Raw genomic sequence first — 15,757 nt, forward strand, 5'->3', positions numbered from 1 at the left:
AAAAAAGTGTTACTCACATGCAAACTGAAGAACAGCCTCTCTGCTTAAAATACTGCCAAACATGTTGCTGGTTAAACACTGGTACTGTCCAGAATCCTTCATTTCACTGGGGTCTTTGATGATCAAACTTCCTTCTATTAAACTGAAGCGATAATCACTTTCAATGTCAATTTCAGTTCCATTTCGAAGCCACCTTAGGAAAAAAGAAAGAAATTACTTGAGCATTTTATGGCCAAAGGAAGGCGTCAAGCTTAGTATACAGAACCTGACAGCCCCAGTTGTTATAAGGAGGACAGTTACTCAAAGATACTCTGTGCAGTAACCCATTACTTTGGCAAGGCTTTGGATAGAGACATTCTACAACATGTACCTGAAAAAAGCTAAGCTTTGCTAAAAAATACAAGTAAAAACATATCTTTAACCTCTGCAGATAAAGCTTATTCTGTTTGTTTGCTTGCTTTTTTTTATTTTTCCCCAAAAATCCTATCATCCACAAAGGCTTGAGACTTGAAACGTGTAGCAGATGCATCCTGTATGTCAAAAATAGGACTTTCATTCTTATGAAAATCAAAGTTTCAATGCATGTCCTATAATTAAAGCCTTAGGCCCAGATGAACTTAGGGTTAGCAGAGCTGAGTCTGCACTGTATGAGAGCAAGGAACCTTTCTTTTCCGTTCTTTCAGCATTTGTTCTTCTGGTCCCAAGAAATGGAGAAAACTGATTTAAATAAAGTACAAGAGCAAGGCTTATGAAGAGCAGAGAGGTAGATTGATGTACATAGACTGTTATGAAATAAAGAATATTGGCAATGGACAAAGGTAAAACAATATCAGCTGGGCCAGAATACACACAATTCAGAGAAAAACTGGTCTAGGGGAGACTGGAATTAGCTGGTGGTTGGTCAAGGGTAAAGGCTGGCAGCCTCCAGGTAAAGAGAAGCTCAGAGCAGATGAGGATTCAGCAGAGGGAATGCTAAGTTTGAGAGGTGTTTGGAAATGAAATGAGAAGCCTGAACAGTAGAGACAGAGATGGAAGTGAAAGTCAGGTGGAAAAAGACAGGCTGTAGGAAACCTATTAGAATGTATCACACCTGAGCCAAAGCATGAATAATTCCTGAATGAACACTTCTTTTTTTGAAGATTCAGAAGTAGACCAAGAGTCTCATAATTTTTCTGCTGTGTGAGTGGGTTTTGGGGTTGTTTCTTATTTTTTTTTTTTCCCACCCGATATTCTCCGCCAAAAAGCCTCACCTTTCTCATTCATCTCCACAGACTGAAACAACAACCCCTGCAATAGTCCAGTGGCTGCAAGAGAAAAGATTTTGTGTGGTACATCAATAGATTCCAGCACTCTGGAATGACTTCTAGGGGGCTGAAATGTCTCAATTAAAGAATAGTAATCTGCATATGAAGACTTCTTAGATTTGCTTTTGTGTCAAACTGTATAGAACATGAAATTGTTAAAAGAATGCAAAGAAGGCACAACTATTATGATGCACAGATATTTCCTTCATTGCTAGTTCACAGTCACTCTGGAATTTCAGAATTGCCTCAGGATACTGCCAGGTACTTCCCAGATTTGCCAGAGTTCACCAAAGACTGGAAGAACTTGGCAATATCTAGACTCCAGAAGCAACTTTAATGAAACAATATGATTATCAGTTCACCCTATCTCGTTAATATTCATGGTGAATGAGATACAGACAGCAGAATTCAGCTGAAGCAGCTCTGAATTTTTCTTAATCCAAAGGCCAGAATTGCTGGAATTAAGATGAACTGTGAAACAGTTATTTGCCCTTTTTTTTCGTGATTGGACTTCTCATCATAGAGGCCCTCTGTTTAATTTAATGTAAGAAATGAGACACTGCTGACAATAACTTTATATTGCAAAGGATATTAGGAAAATGTCTGTAAGACTCACTACATTTTTTAAAAGATTAATATAGAGCAGATCTAAAAAGAAGAGGAACTTTTAATCTTGAACTATTTATGATCTAAGATTTTGAATGAAATCATAATGAAAGCTAACTTTTACATACATATACATTCATTTATATATAGAGAGATTAAAATGTAAAATTAATTGATCCAGAAATGATGGGAGATTTAGATAAGGAAAAAATCAAAATTACATTTTTTTGGCATTTCCAAATGGGAACTGATACAAAATTTGCTTTGCTTTAATTAAGTTTCTTCACTTAATTTCATTTTCAGTTAAATTCAATGCAAAAATATGTTTTTGCAATGTTACCCCAGAACTCTGGATCTGGATGGCTGCCTGCCTATATATCTTGGGGTCCATCGTAAATGATTGTATTCCCCTCATATAGTCCAAACACGTTAGAGAAAAAGAAACACTGAATTGTGTGACATGTTTTCTTCTAGGTACTTGGGCTGATATGGGAAGTCAGAAACCGAAATATAATACTAAAAAGGTAACAAGCTGATAGGAAAATCAGCTACATTTTTTCTTGAAGAAAAGCGACAAATAATATTTTAAAATTTTCTAATTTGGCTTAGGCAGACAGAAAGTAATCCTTTTTTTTTTTTTCAACTGCCTTTTCTATCAGGAAACAGTACTGACAAAAAAATTGTAGTCAGCTTATATGTGTCTGAAGTAAAACAGGATATGTGGTGTTTCACAGGCACAAAAAGCAGTGTAGCGAAGCAGCATCTCAGGGAATTCTGCACCTGCCTTTAACTCAGTAACACTGGTGACCTGTGATATCCTGCAGGAAGCTTGTGAATGTCTGTATTCCTTATTGAGGGCATCTCAGTTATGTTCTTAATTGTACAGGTCCTCACTTTTAATACTAAAGTATGATTTGCAGAAATCCTGAGCAAATGGAATCAGTTTATCTCAGGGAGTTATTCCCTAAATAAATGCATCTAAATACCTTTATGACTGGAACTCAAAAAATTAATAATTATTATTTTGGGGAACAAAGGGAACAAGGGAGCAAGGGAAAAAAGCTTTTTGCAAGGAAGAAGAAAATCTGAAATGATGTGACCATTCTCTATTCTGTTTAAAATAATGTCCTAGCAAAAAAAAAAAAAAAAAAAATTGTAAACTGGTTATAAGTACTGTATCCTAAGCTATATAGACTAAGGAAATGAATTAAAATGTCAGAGACAATTTAATTTTGGAATTTTTAATGCTTTATATGTCCTTTTATCATAGCTTAAAAACCAACCAACCAAGCAAACAAAAAAAAAAAAACAAAAAACCCCAAACCAACCCAACAAACAAACAAACCACAAAAACTGTACTGTGCTTCGGTTTTAGAAGAAAAAAATACTTAGCAGCATGGGCCTCCTGATCCATGTAAATAAAGATCTTTATTGTCCAGTGCTTGTAGATAATAGGAAAGGAACTTGGGTGATATGGAACTATCCCTTCTCACTACTTTATATGCCAAAGGTTGGGCAGTGACATATAACAAACCTTTGCCCATCTAAGGCTTTTTTGAGGCTAAATTCCCTTTGCACCTGCCCTGGAGAACAGTGTATTCCTCACAAAGTAATTTAGATCTTGTTTCGCTTACCTTGAATGGCAGCTTGTATTGCATATACTGTGCAGATAAGTGGCAGCAATAGAAGGAGGAGAAGTTTAACTGTGCTGTTAGAATTAGGTCTTTCAGGTCAAAGCTTTCCCTGCATGAACAGCAGTCAGGAAAGTTTGTTTATGAGGCTGCTGACACCAATTAATCTCTGGAGAACTGAAGGAATAGATATTACAAAATCATAAACCAGTCCAGGTTGGAAAGGAGCTCAAAAGACCATTTGGTGCAATATTTCATGGGAAAGGAGGACTAAATAAGGTTATCTAGCACCTTGTTAAATTGCATCTTGAAAACCTCCAGTGATGGGGAGTCTGCCATGTCCCTGAGGAGGTTGTTCCAGTGAATGATTGTTCTCACACATAAAAATGTCTTTCTTATACTGAGATGAAACCTTTCTTGTATGAAACCTCTCTTGTATCTGTCGCCCCTTGCCTTCTACATGTGGCTGCTTGTGAAGACTAAGCCTCTATCCTCCTTATAGCCACATTTTAAGATATACTGAAAGTCTGTGTTGATGCCATTCTACTGGGAAAATGCAAAAAATAGTGGACCAAGAAAGAAATAAAATTATGTAAGTTCTCCGAAGAGATAATGTCTACAAGAATAATTGGGTTGTCTGGGAGGGCTCAACAAAGGTTTCCTCTCTTTTGGTGGGAATTTGTGCCTTTTCCCTGTGGTCACATGCAGTGTTTCATGGACTGATAGCACTTCAACAGTATGTGAAACTAATATACTTTTTTATCAAGAAACTAAAAATAGAAATTACTCAAGGAATGTCAATAAGGAAGGATGCAACATAACTTTAATCCCACAAGGTGAGGAGTTAATGCAATTCCAGTTTCAAGAATTTATTGCCACTCATTCCTAAACTCTTGTTACATGCTTTAGTCATGCCTGAGCTGTTTGGGGTGGTTGTGCCGTGCATTAGATCCATTTAGTGACTCACATCAGTTCCAAAGAGACAGATTCAGTGCTGTTGTGATGAGGATATGTAAAGATGGTACTGCCTCTGAATTTCTTTCAGCCATAGAAATGCAAATTTTGTGATTCAAATAAGTCAAAGGAGAATCCATCCAGAATACTAAGGATTCCACAAGTGAAATAAGTATAATAGGTAGACAATATAATGCAGGACTGATGATTGTCACCTATTACAAAACACAACAATAAGAGTCCTTATGTTCCCTTTGTAAGTGAAGAATGACTCTGTGAGAAAAGATAAAGTGTGTATGGAAAAAATAATCAACCATGTGTTCCCCCAGTCCTCCTACATCACTTGTAATTTGTATAAAATATAAGCAGAGTCAGATATAACAAATGGATAAGGTGACTGCAACATACTGTTTCCACCTGTAGGTGGGCACCATTAATAAACTGAACTCTCAGACTCGCAGGTGTGTCATAACTGATCTGTATAGTAAATATCTGTGGCATAACAGTCACTGTGGAAAAACAGGCAAGAGACAATGGTTGCAAAGGAATAAGGTGCTGGACTTCTGAGTGAAAAGACGCCAGATTTGGCTCAGTCTTTGTATCCTGTATGGCATAGTCATGTCATTCCATGTACCTGTTATTTACAGAATTCCATGTAGAATGGGACAGTATTTCATAGATTTAAAGATGTTTAGAAAAAACAAATAAACAATTAAGTATTTTGATCTTGTTAACTCTTGCAGACACAAGTCAAAAAACTATACAAAAGGAGTCCCTCCACATGGATAGATAAGATGCACAGAGAATGCAATTTTAAACATCAAATATCACTTTGCTTTTATTCACCACCAGTTATGCTTCTTGCTTACTTAGTATCAGAAAAAGCGTTCAATCAGGACAGTCATTTGTGTCATGAAGTTGTTTCTGTTATGTTGTTCTCTAAAGCACACTGAATCTCAAAGTGGGATTACAGTGGCTAATATTCTGAAAACTAAAAAATTTTCTAAAACAGGTACCTGTATGTGGGAGTAGGATTTCCATGAGCTTGACAATTCAGAGATACTTTCTTCTCCTCAGAATCAGTTGGAAAAATCACATCATCTGGCTCTTGTACAAACACTGGCCCATAATCAACGCTTTCTGTGGAAATAGAAGTGCTATAGTTTAGGAAGTCTGAATAAATGTAAATGTATTATAGCTTTTATAAAGTGAGATTAAAGTATTCAAAATTTCGTTTGTTTTCCAGAGGTTCATATCGCATTACTTTGGATGCAATATTATAAAGCAATAGTGAAAGGAAAAAAAAAATATAAGGAGGAAATATTACTAAGCTAACAATAAAATACATAGTATGATTTAAGTGTTTATCATGCCTTAAAACCGCTTTCTCATCAGACATCTTTTGGCTTGCAGTCTAAAGAGCTGTTTGAGAGAATTAAGCCAGAAAGAGGAGTTAACTCTGCTTATAGAGAGCAAGGTAAACAAAAATTTTCCTGCTGCTTGCAGCAGCTTATAAAAAACTAAGACAGTTTTCCTCTTTATGTCAAGGAGTTGCTAAGAAAAACCACTTGTAAAATTAATGGCAGCAGCTGGTGGCTACTATTAAATAATATGTAGCAAAATCTGACATTTCGTTTTCCTCCACTGTCTTCTCTAATTGGGCATACATCTATATCTCCATACAAATTTAAATTTCTGAACAAGAAAAGCTGGATAGAATGATAGAATACATCTATGATTCCAATTCATTCATACTGTGAAGAGGGAAGTGTAACCTTCAGAAAGTAAAAGGTTGCCAGAATAGCATTCCTGATCATGCAGGTCTGAATAACTAAGATGCTCACTGTGCACTAGAAGACTGTGGAATTTTAATCAACTGAGACTTGCTCTAAACTATTGGAGGATTTAGTCAAATTTAGAATGCTACCCTAATGATTTGGGTCATTAAAGTCTTTCAGCTGTACTAAGGACAGCGCATTAAGTAGTATGTAACTTCATATTAATATTTGTCCTACCATTACCAGCTTGACATAAGTAAGGTGCACCTGAAGACTTTGGGTTTTGGTCGCCGACTTAAAAGATTATTTACTGCATTGTTCTACTAACTCCATACAACTTAAACTATATGTTATGGGTTCACAGTTTTGGGAACTGTGATGTTTTTCATACTGGTAATAGTTCATACTAGTAATAGTTCCAGAAAGTTTGGGTATACAGGAAAAGGTGCATGGGACTACGCGCCTTGGTACAGAGAAGAAACTCTTGGAGTCTGAATAAGAATGAGAAATATGGGGGACATAGGTCCATATTACGCCAGTCCTGAGGTGCAAATTTCCATGTCCTTAAATTCTGTGATATTTTGGGTTTCTCAATTCTATTATCATATAGTGAAAAGATCACGTGAAAACCCATTATGCTATTCAACCTTCCTTTTTAGTGACTATACCCTTATTGCACACTTAGTTTTTTGTCTTTTTACACTGCTATTCAAATGCAGATTTTGAAAATACCGTTATTTTCAGGTATGTAGGCTTTTACTGAAATCAATTAAAAAAATTAGCCTGTCAATTTGTAAAGACAGCAAATGAGAGCAGCAACAATTAGTAGTTTCTGGTTTTGCATAATTCTTAAGTTTATTAGCCCTTTTTGTAGGATTGTCTAAAGGAGTGTGGATTGCTGTTCTGCATATATACATTACTTCTGTGTCTAGATACATTACTTCAGTTGGGTGTATTGGCAGAAATAAATTTTCTAGGTCAGATATCTGCTCTACAGAGAGATCTGGGCCAGCTGGATCATTGGGCTGAGGCCAATTGCATGAAGTTCAACAAGGCCAAGTGCCGGGTCCTGCACTTGGGTCACAACAACCCCAGGCAGCGCTACAGGCTCAGGGAAGAGTGGCTGGAAAGCTGCCTGGCAGAGAGGGATCTGGGGGTGTTGATCGACAGCAGCTGAACATGAGCCAGCAGTGTGCCCAGGTGGCCAAAAAGGCCAACAGCATCCTGGCTTGTATCAGGAATAGTGTGGCCAGCAGGACTAGAGAAGTGATCGTCCCCCTGTACTCGGTGCTGGTGAGGCCCAGCCTCAAATCTTGTGTTCAGTTTTGGGCCTCTCACTACAAGAAAGACATTGAGGTGCTGCAGCGAGTTCAGAGGAGGGTGACGAAGCTGGTGAGGGGTCTGGAGAACAAGTCTGATGAGGAGTGGTTGAGGGAAATGGCGGGGTTTAGCTTGGAGAAAAGGAGGCTGAGAGGAGACCATATTGCTGTTTATAACCACCTGAAAGGAGGTTGTAATGTGGGGGATGTTGGGCTCTTCTCCCAGGTAGCAAGTGATAGGACAAGGGGAAATGGCCTCAAGTTGCACCGGGGAAGGTTCAGATTGGATATGAGGAAAAAATTCTTCACAGAAAGGCTTGTCAGGCATTGGAACAGGCTGCCCAGGGAAGTGGTTGAGTCACCATCCCTGGAGGTGTTTAAAAGATGTACAGATGATGTTCTTGGGGACATAGTTTAGTGCTAGAGTTAGGTTATGGTTGGGCTCAATGATCTTAAGGGTGTCTTCCAACCAAAATGATTCTATGATTCTACAATTATTTAAAAAAAAACCCCACAACAATAAGTGATTTTTGATATGTGCTTATATTATTGAAATTAAAATAACTCCAGTGCTAAGTTTTGAGCACTACAAATGAGGCAGACACAGGTGCAATGGAATCAGCTGGCAAAACTTATTTTAAGAAAGGAAAATGTGGATATAAAAAAAATTTATGGATTGTTTCTTATAATTTTATTTCTTGCTTCTTACATTGCACAAAAGAAAATACTAATGAATGCAGGTGTAAATAATCAGAGCTCCCACCAAGCTTGGATCTAGCAAAACCGAAAATTAATTAATGACGGCAAAACTAAAACATGGGTTTAGATTTAGATGTTATTCCATGCAGATTAGTAGCTATTTGAATAGGGAGTATATTAACGAAGATTAATTATATTATCTTCTCCCTAGGAGTGAGTCTGTACATAAAATATAATGTGACAGTCTAGGATTGCTGGAAATAAAAGAAAAAGATGCAATGCTAGGTAGGCATTGGTGTCACTAGGAGTACAGGTTACAACAGTAACAATGACATACTGTGTTGCACTTTCCTTTTGGAAAAAAAAAAAAAACAACAAACCCCAAAACCTGAACTCTTTAGGTGAAGGCTGGTATTCTTAATGGTAGTGGCCAAATGGATACTTGTGCTGTGTGGAATGAGAAGAACAGGTTTTACTTCTGCCTGCCATGAAGACAAAGGTAACAGAGAAAGATCAGTGAATGCAAGTCATGTTCCTAAAAGATCAAAATATGTAGTTAGCTGCTTCTCTGCATTTCAGATGAGTGTGGAGTACCAGCAGAGATTATTTGGAGACTCAGAAGCAACATAATAATGAATGAGATGTTCATCAGTTTGTAGCTAAATTGGCTAAATGAATTCTTAGTTAGATCACCTGGATTGCAACAGAATAATTGAAGAAAAGGGTCTATTCTGAAGAGACCAAAGCACTTGCTGAAAGGACAAGACTATAAACTTATAAATTATTAGGCTTAATAAAGGGTTCAGTAAATAAAATGCAATGGGGTGTGATCTATTACATGCAAGAAAACATAACAGATTACTTAATGATACTGTCTTCATTAAACTCCAGTGACTGACTTGAAATTCAAAATCTTAAGTGCCTCGTTTCTTAATTTCAAAAGCAACGAAGGAAACACTCTGCTGATGTAAATATTTCATTTAAATATTTCAAAAATATTTTAAAACTATTATTTTAAAATTAAAATACAGATCAGCTTGTAATTAAAGAGAAAACTTTTAGCTTTCTTATACATAAAGCTAATAAAAGCTCAAATAAAATGAAGCCTTGTGAAGGCTTCAGTAGTTTATCAATGATGGGCACACAGTTTAGCTAGCTATTAACATCCCATTAAAAACAGTGGTAAGTCCTAGACTCTTCCAAAATTGACCTGGAATACCAGGGGAGGCATATTGTATTCTCTTTCCTGTGTAGGGAGTCTAAAACTACATTGAAAATGTGGAACTTGAGAACATTTCCCAGAAGCCAGTGCACACTCTGATAATGTTAGAATCATTTTCGTTGGAAAAGACCCTCAGGATCATCAAGTCCAACCACAACCTAACTCTAGCACTAAACCATGTCCCTAAGAATCTCATGTATACATCTTTTAAACACCTCCAGGGATGGTGACTCCACCACTTCCCTGGGCAGCCTGTTCCAATGCCTGACAACCCTTTCCAGGAAGAATTTTTTCCTAATATCCAATCTAAACCTCCCCTGGTGCAACTTGGGGCCCTTTCCTCTCATCCTATCACTTGCTACTCAGGAGAAGAGACCAACACCCTCCATGCTACAACCTCCTTTCAGGCAGTTGCAGACAGCGATAAGGTCTCCCCTCAGCCTCCTTTCCTCCAGGCTGAACAGCCCCAGCTCCCTCAGCTGCTCCTCATCAGACTTGTGCTCCAGGGCCCTCACCAGCTTTGTCACCTCCTCTGCACTCTCTCTGGTACTTCAATGTCCTTGTAGTGAGGAGGCCCAAAACTGAACACAGTATTCAAGGTGGGCCTTGTTGGTCTTTCATGGTGGGATGAGACTCAGGAATGCAGACCTCTTTTCCCTTCTCCTAATAGATAACAGAGGTGAAGCCAGGTTGTGCAGCATGCAGAAAGTCGTAGTGTGAGGCTATAGATCTACAGGAGTAGTCAGTCATGGAGCCAGGGCTGAGGAGTGAATTGGACTGGATGGTGACCTCACAGCCTGAAATCTTTGAAAGTGAGCGATGTGAATAGTCACTCTAAATTTAAGTAGTTAATCCATTTTCCTAGAAAGAATGAAAAAAAAAAAAAAAGTGTGTGTGCATAGTACCACTCATAATACAGAGATTTCTAACATTGCAGGATAAAAGTCTGAACTTTCAGGAAAAACTTTAATAAAATTTTGGATCTCTTCTACCATCTTACCAATTTATCAGCAGTTTTCAGTATTTTCATATCAAAGTAGACACTTAAGGAAAAATAACCTTAATTTATAATTTTAAACATTAGAAAAGGATAATGAGAGGCTGTGATGTTACTGCAGCCATGGGTCAAGATGCTCTCCCCACACAGACAGGTGTGACAGTGGGCTTTCCATGTTGACTGTTTTCTCCACAGGCCTAGGGTAATAGGTTTGTCCATCCCACTGTGTTTGAACAAGACTGAGGAGCAAGGGCCCTTTTTCCTGGACAGCCAAGGGCTGGGCATTCCATTGGAACCCCTGGTGATGCCGTGGCCATGTCATAGCAAGCAGAATGTTGGTGGTGGCCATATCAGAGTTGGTGACAGGTGCCCAGGACAGGTACAGAAAGGGCTGTGGGGTGAGCCAGCCCAGACTGGAGGGGGGCAGGCGGGTGAGCGAGGGCTGAGGCGAGAGCGCAGGGAGGAGGGCAGGGAGGGGAGGGCAGGGCTGCTGGGCCTGGGCAGGGAGGCAGGGCTTGTCCCTGGTGTGACATATGGTGGCTGCTCCTCCTTTGTCTTCCAGAGCCAGAGCCTCACACAGGGCAGGAAAAGACCATGGTGAACTCCCGTCCTCAGCCACAAAGTGAGAGACTCACTACCTTCTAGAAGGATGCTGAAGCTAAGTTAAAGCATCAAGAGCACAGAAGAGCCCTGGGCTGCCTACTGTGAGTGTAGCTGTCCCTTTGCTTTTTATTCTGTATCAAAAAGCTGCAGGCCCAGAATGCTGCAGGACCAGATCATAATGAATTCATGTTCTCAGCAATAAAATATGAGAGAAAAGCTATCGTCTACAAGGACACAGACAATAAGTTAAGATATAAAGAGTCTGGCACAAAGTTGTACAGGGGATGACAAAGCTGAGCCAGGGTGGGTGCCCCCTTATTTTTTCTCATACCTTTCACAACCACAGCAAAGAAAAAAGGCAGGACAAACCCATGGCTCACCTCCATAATCAGCCATAAACCCAGGGACATCTGCTATCTTCTACACAGATATAGACAGTAAGTTAAGGAATCAGGACTCTGGAAGAGGCAAAGGCATTCAGTGCCAATGGTGAGTGAGGGTGGCTGATGCTTTGGTTTTTATTCTGCCATTTGCAGCCATGGGCCTGGACAGGAGTGGATCACACCAAGAAAATCTGTGGTCTTTAGTCAGAAAGCTTGAGAGATCTGATACATTCCACAACGATTATAACACTAAAGTCAGATATCAAAAGGCTGGCCGGAGAAAGATAGAGGTTCCTGAAGGTGAGTGAGCGTGGCTGCGCCTGGGTTTTTTATCCTGCCCTTTGCAGCCACGGGCCTAGAGGGGCACCCATGCTTTTTACCCTGTCTTTTACAGTAAACGGAGATACACATGCGTGGACCAGAAAATAACATACTCCAGTAATCAGACACAAACACATAGATATTAGAAACCTTCTAAAGAGATATAGACGCTAAGTTAGGGAATCAAGAGTCTGTCAGAGACTTCGGCAGTGGGTGACAATGGTGAGAGAGGGTGGCTGATGCTTTTGTTTTTATCCTGCCTTTTAACAGTCACGCGCATAATGAGTCAGGACCAGAACATGGTGATCTCCAGTTCGCAACAACACAAGCATTGAGATATGCTATCATCTACAAGGATGTTCAGATTCAGGTCAGATATCAAGAGTATGGAAGAGAATTTTCAGGGGATGCCCAAGTTGAGACAGGGTGGCCGCCCCTTCTTTTTATCCTGCTTTTACAGCCAAAGACCAAAAAGGGGGAGGACAAGAGCATTGAGCACTCCCGTAATCAGCCACAAATCCAGAGATATCTCCTGCCTTCTACAGAGACATGGACGCTAAGTTAAGGAATCAAGAGTGTGGAAGAGGCCTGGGCAGTGGGTGACAATGGTGTGCGAGGGTGGCTGATGCTTTGCATTTTATCCTGCCTTTAACAGCCACAGACCTAATGAATCAGGACCAGGACATGGTCATCTCTGGTTCTCAACAATACAAGCATTGAGATATGCTGTCATCTACAAGGATGTTCAGATTCAGGTCAGATATCTAGAGTCTCGAGGAGAATTTTCAGGGGATGCCCAAGTTGAGACAGGGTGCCCGCCCCTTCTTTTTATCCTGCTTTTACAGCCAAAGACCAGAAAGTGGCAGGTTCAGAGCATTGCGCACTCCCGTAATCAGCCACAAATCCAGAGACATCTCCTACGTTCTACAGAGACATGGACGCTAAGTTAAGGAATCAAGAGTTTCGCAGAGGCCTGGGCAGTGGGTGACAATGGTGTGCAAGGGTGGCCGATGCTTTCCTTTTTCTCCTGCTTTTACAGCCACGCGCCTAATGAGTCAGGACCAGAACATGGTGATCTCGGGTCCTCAACAATACAAGCATTGAGATATGCTGACGTCTACAAGGATGTTCAGATTCAGGTCAGATATCAAGAGTATGGAAGAGAATTTTCAGGGGATGCCCAAGTTGAGACAGGGTGGCCGCCCCTTTTTTTATCCTGAATTTACAGCCAAAGACAAGACAGTGGCAGGACAAGAGCATTGAGCACTCCCGTAATCAGCCACAAATCCAGAGATATCTCCAGCCTTCTACAGAGACATGGACGCTAAGTTAAGGAATCAAGAGTGTGGAAGAGGCCTGGGCAGTGGGTGACAATGGTGTGCGAGAGTGGCTAATGCTTTGCGTTTTGTCCTGCCTCTAACAGCCACAGACCTAATGAATCAGGACCAGGACATGGTCATCTCTGGTTCTCAACAGCACAGACATTGAGATATGCTGTCGTCTACAAGGATGTTCAGATTCAGGTCAGATATCTAGAGTCTCGACGAGAATTTTCAGGGGATGCCCAAATTGAGACAGGGTGGCCGCCCCTTCTTTTTATCCTGCTTTTACAGCCAAAGACCAAAAAGTGGAAGGACAAGAGCATTGCGCACTCCCGTAGTCAGCCACAAATCCAGAGACAACTGTTATTTTCTACAGAGATACAGAGCCTAAGTTAAGGAATCAAGAGTGTGGAAGAGGCCTGGGCAGTGGGTGACAACGGTGTGCGAGGGTGGCTAATGCTTTGCGTTTTATCCTGCCTTTAACAGCCACAGACCTAATGAATCAGGACCAGGACATGGTCATCTCTGGTTCTCAAATAGAAGCATTGAGATATGCTGTCATCTACAAGGATGTTCGGATTCAGGTCAGATATCAAGAGTCTCGACGAGAATTTTCAGGGGATGCCCAAGTTGAGACAGGGTGGCCGCCCCTTTTTTTATCCTGCTTTTACAGCCAAAGACCAAAAAGTGGGAGGAAAAGAGCATTGCGCACTCCCGTAATCAGACAGAAATCCAGAGACATCTCCTACCTTCTACTGAGACATGGATGCTAAGTTAAGGAGTCAAGAGTGTGGCAGAGGCCTAGCAGTGGGTGACAATGGTGAGAGAGGGTGGCTGATGCTTTGCTATTTATCCTGCTTTTACAGACACGTACTTAATGAGTCAGGACCAGAACATGGTGATCTCGGGTCCTCAACAACACAAGCATTGAGATATGCTGACGTCTACAAGGATGTTCAGATTCAGGTCAGATATCAAGAGTATGGAAGAGAATTTTCAGGGGATGCCCAAGTTGAGACAGGGTGGCCGCCCCTTTTTTTTATCCTGAATTTACAGCCAAAGACAAGACAGTGGCAGGACAAGAGCATTGCGCACTCCCGTAATCAGCCACAAATCCAGAGATATCTCCTACCTTCTACAGAGACATGGACGCTAAGTTAAGGAATCAAGAGTGTGGAAGAGGCCTGGGCAGTGGGTGACAATGGTGTGTGAGGGTGGCTGATGCTTTGCGTTTTATCCTGCCTTTAACAGCCACAGACCTAATGAATCTGGACCAGGACATGGTCATCTCTGGTTCTCAACAATACAAGCATGGAGATATGCTGTCATCTACAAGGATGTTCAGATTCAGGTCAGATATCTAGAGTCTCGACGAGAATTTTCAGGGGATGCCCAAATTGAGACAGGGTGGCCGCCCCTTCTTTTTATCCTGCTTTTACAGCCAAAGACCAAAAACTGGAAGGACAAGAGCATTGCGCACTACCGTAGTCAGCCACAAATCCAGAGACAAGTGTTATTTTCTACAGAGATACAGAGCCTAAGTTAAGGAATCAAGAGTGTGGAAGAGGCCTGGGCAGTGGGTGACAACGGTGTGCGAGGGTGGCTGATGCTTTGCGTTTTATCCTGCCTTTAACAGCCACGGACCTTATGAATCTGGACCAGAACATGGTCATCTCTGGTTCTCAAATAGAAGCATTGAGATATGCTGTCATCTACAAGGATGTTCAGATTCAGGTCAGATATCTAGAGTCTCGACGAGAATTTTCAGGGGATGCCCAAATTGAGACAGGGTAGCTGCCCCTTCTTTTTATCCTGCTTTTACAGCCAAAGACCAAAAAGTGGGAGGACAAGAGCATTGGGCACTCCCGTAATCAGACAGAAATCCAGAGACATCTCCTACCTTCTACAGAGACATGGACGCTAAGTTAAGGAATCAAGAGTGTGGCAGAGGCCTAGCAGTGGGTGACAATGGTGAGAGAGGGTGGCTGATGCTTTGCTATTTATCCTGCTTTTACAGACACGTACTTAATGAGTCAGGACCAGAACATGGTGATCTCTGGTTCTCAACAATACAAGTATGGAGATATGCTGTCATCTAGAAGGATGTTCAGATTCAGGTCAGATATCTAGAATCTAGAAGAGAATTTTCAGGGGATGCCCAAGTTGAGACAGGGTGGCTGCCCCTTCTTTTTATCCTGCTTTTACAGACAAAGACCAGAAAGTGGGAGGACAAGAGCATTGCGCACTCCCGTAATCAGACAGAAATCCAGAGACATCTCCTACCTTCTACAGAGACATGGATGCTAAGTTAAGGAATCAAGAGTGTGGCAGAGGCCTGGGCAGTGGGTGACAATGGTGTGTGAGGGTGGCTGATGCTTTGCGTTTTATCCTGCCTTTAACAGCCACAGACCTAATGAATCAGGACCAGGACATGGTCATCTCTGGTTCTCAACAATACAAGCATTGAGATATGCTGTCATCTACAAGGATGTTCAGATTCAGGTCAGATATCTAGAGTCTCGACGAGAATTTTCAGGGGATGCCCAAACTGAGACAGGGTGGCCGCCCCTTCTTTTTATCCTGCTTTTACAGCCAAAGACCAGAAAGTGGCAGGATCA

At 40.9% G+C, this 15,757-nt stretch overlaps 1 protein-coding gene across 1 annotated transcript in view; it reads right to left on the reverse strand.

Moving 5' to 3' along the window:
• CNTN5 (contactin 5) overlaps nucleotides 1-15,757 on the reverse strand; it is a 361,776-nt gene that overhangs the window by 247,350 nt on the left and 98,669 nt on the right. The window contains exons 3-4 of the mRNA XM_065645468.1: nucleotides 5,512-5,635; nucleotides 18-193 (exon numbers count right to left, since the gene is read on the reverse strand). Of these exons, the coding sequence (XP_065501540.1) occupies nucleotides 18-193; nucleotides 5,512-5,635 (300 nt within the window). The remainder of the gene's footprint in view (nucleotides 1-17; nucleotides 194-5,511; nucleotides 5,636-15,757) is intronic.

Source organism: Caloenas nicobarica, chromosome 1 (genome assembly GCF_036013445.1).
Source record: "Caloenas nicobarica isolate bCalNic1 chromosome 1, bCalNic1.hap1, whole genome shotgun sequence".
NCBI lineage: Eukaryota > Metazoa > Chordata > Aves > Columbiformes > Columbidae > Caloenas > Caloenas nicobarica.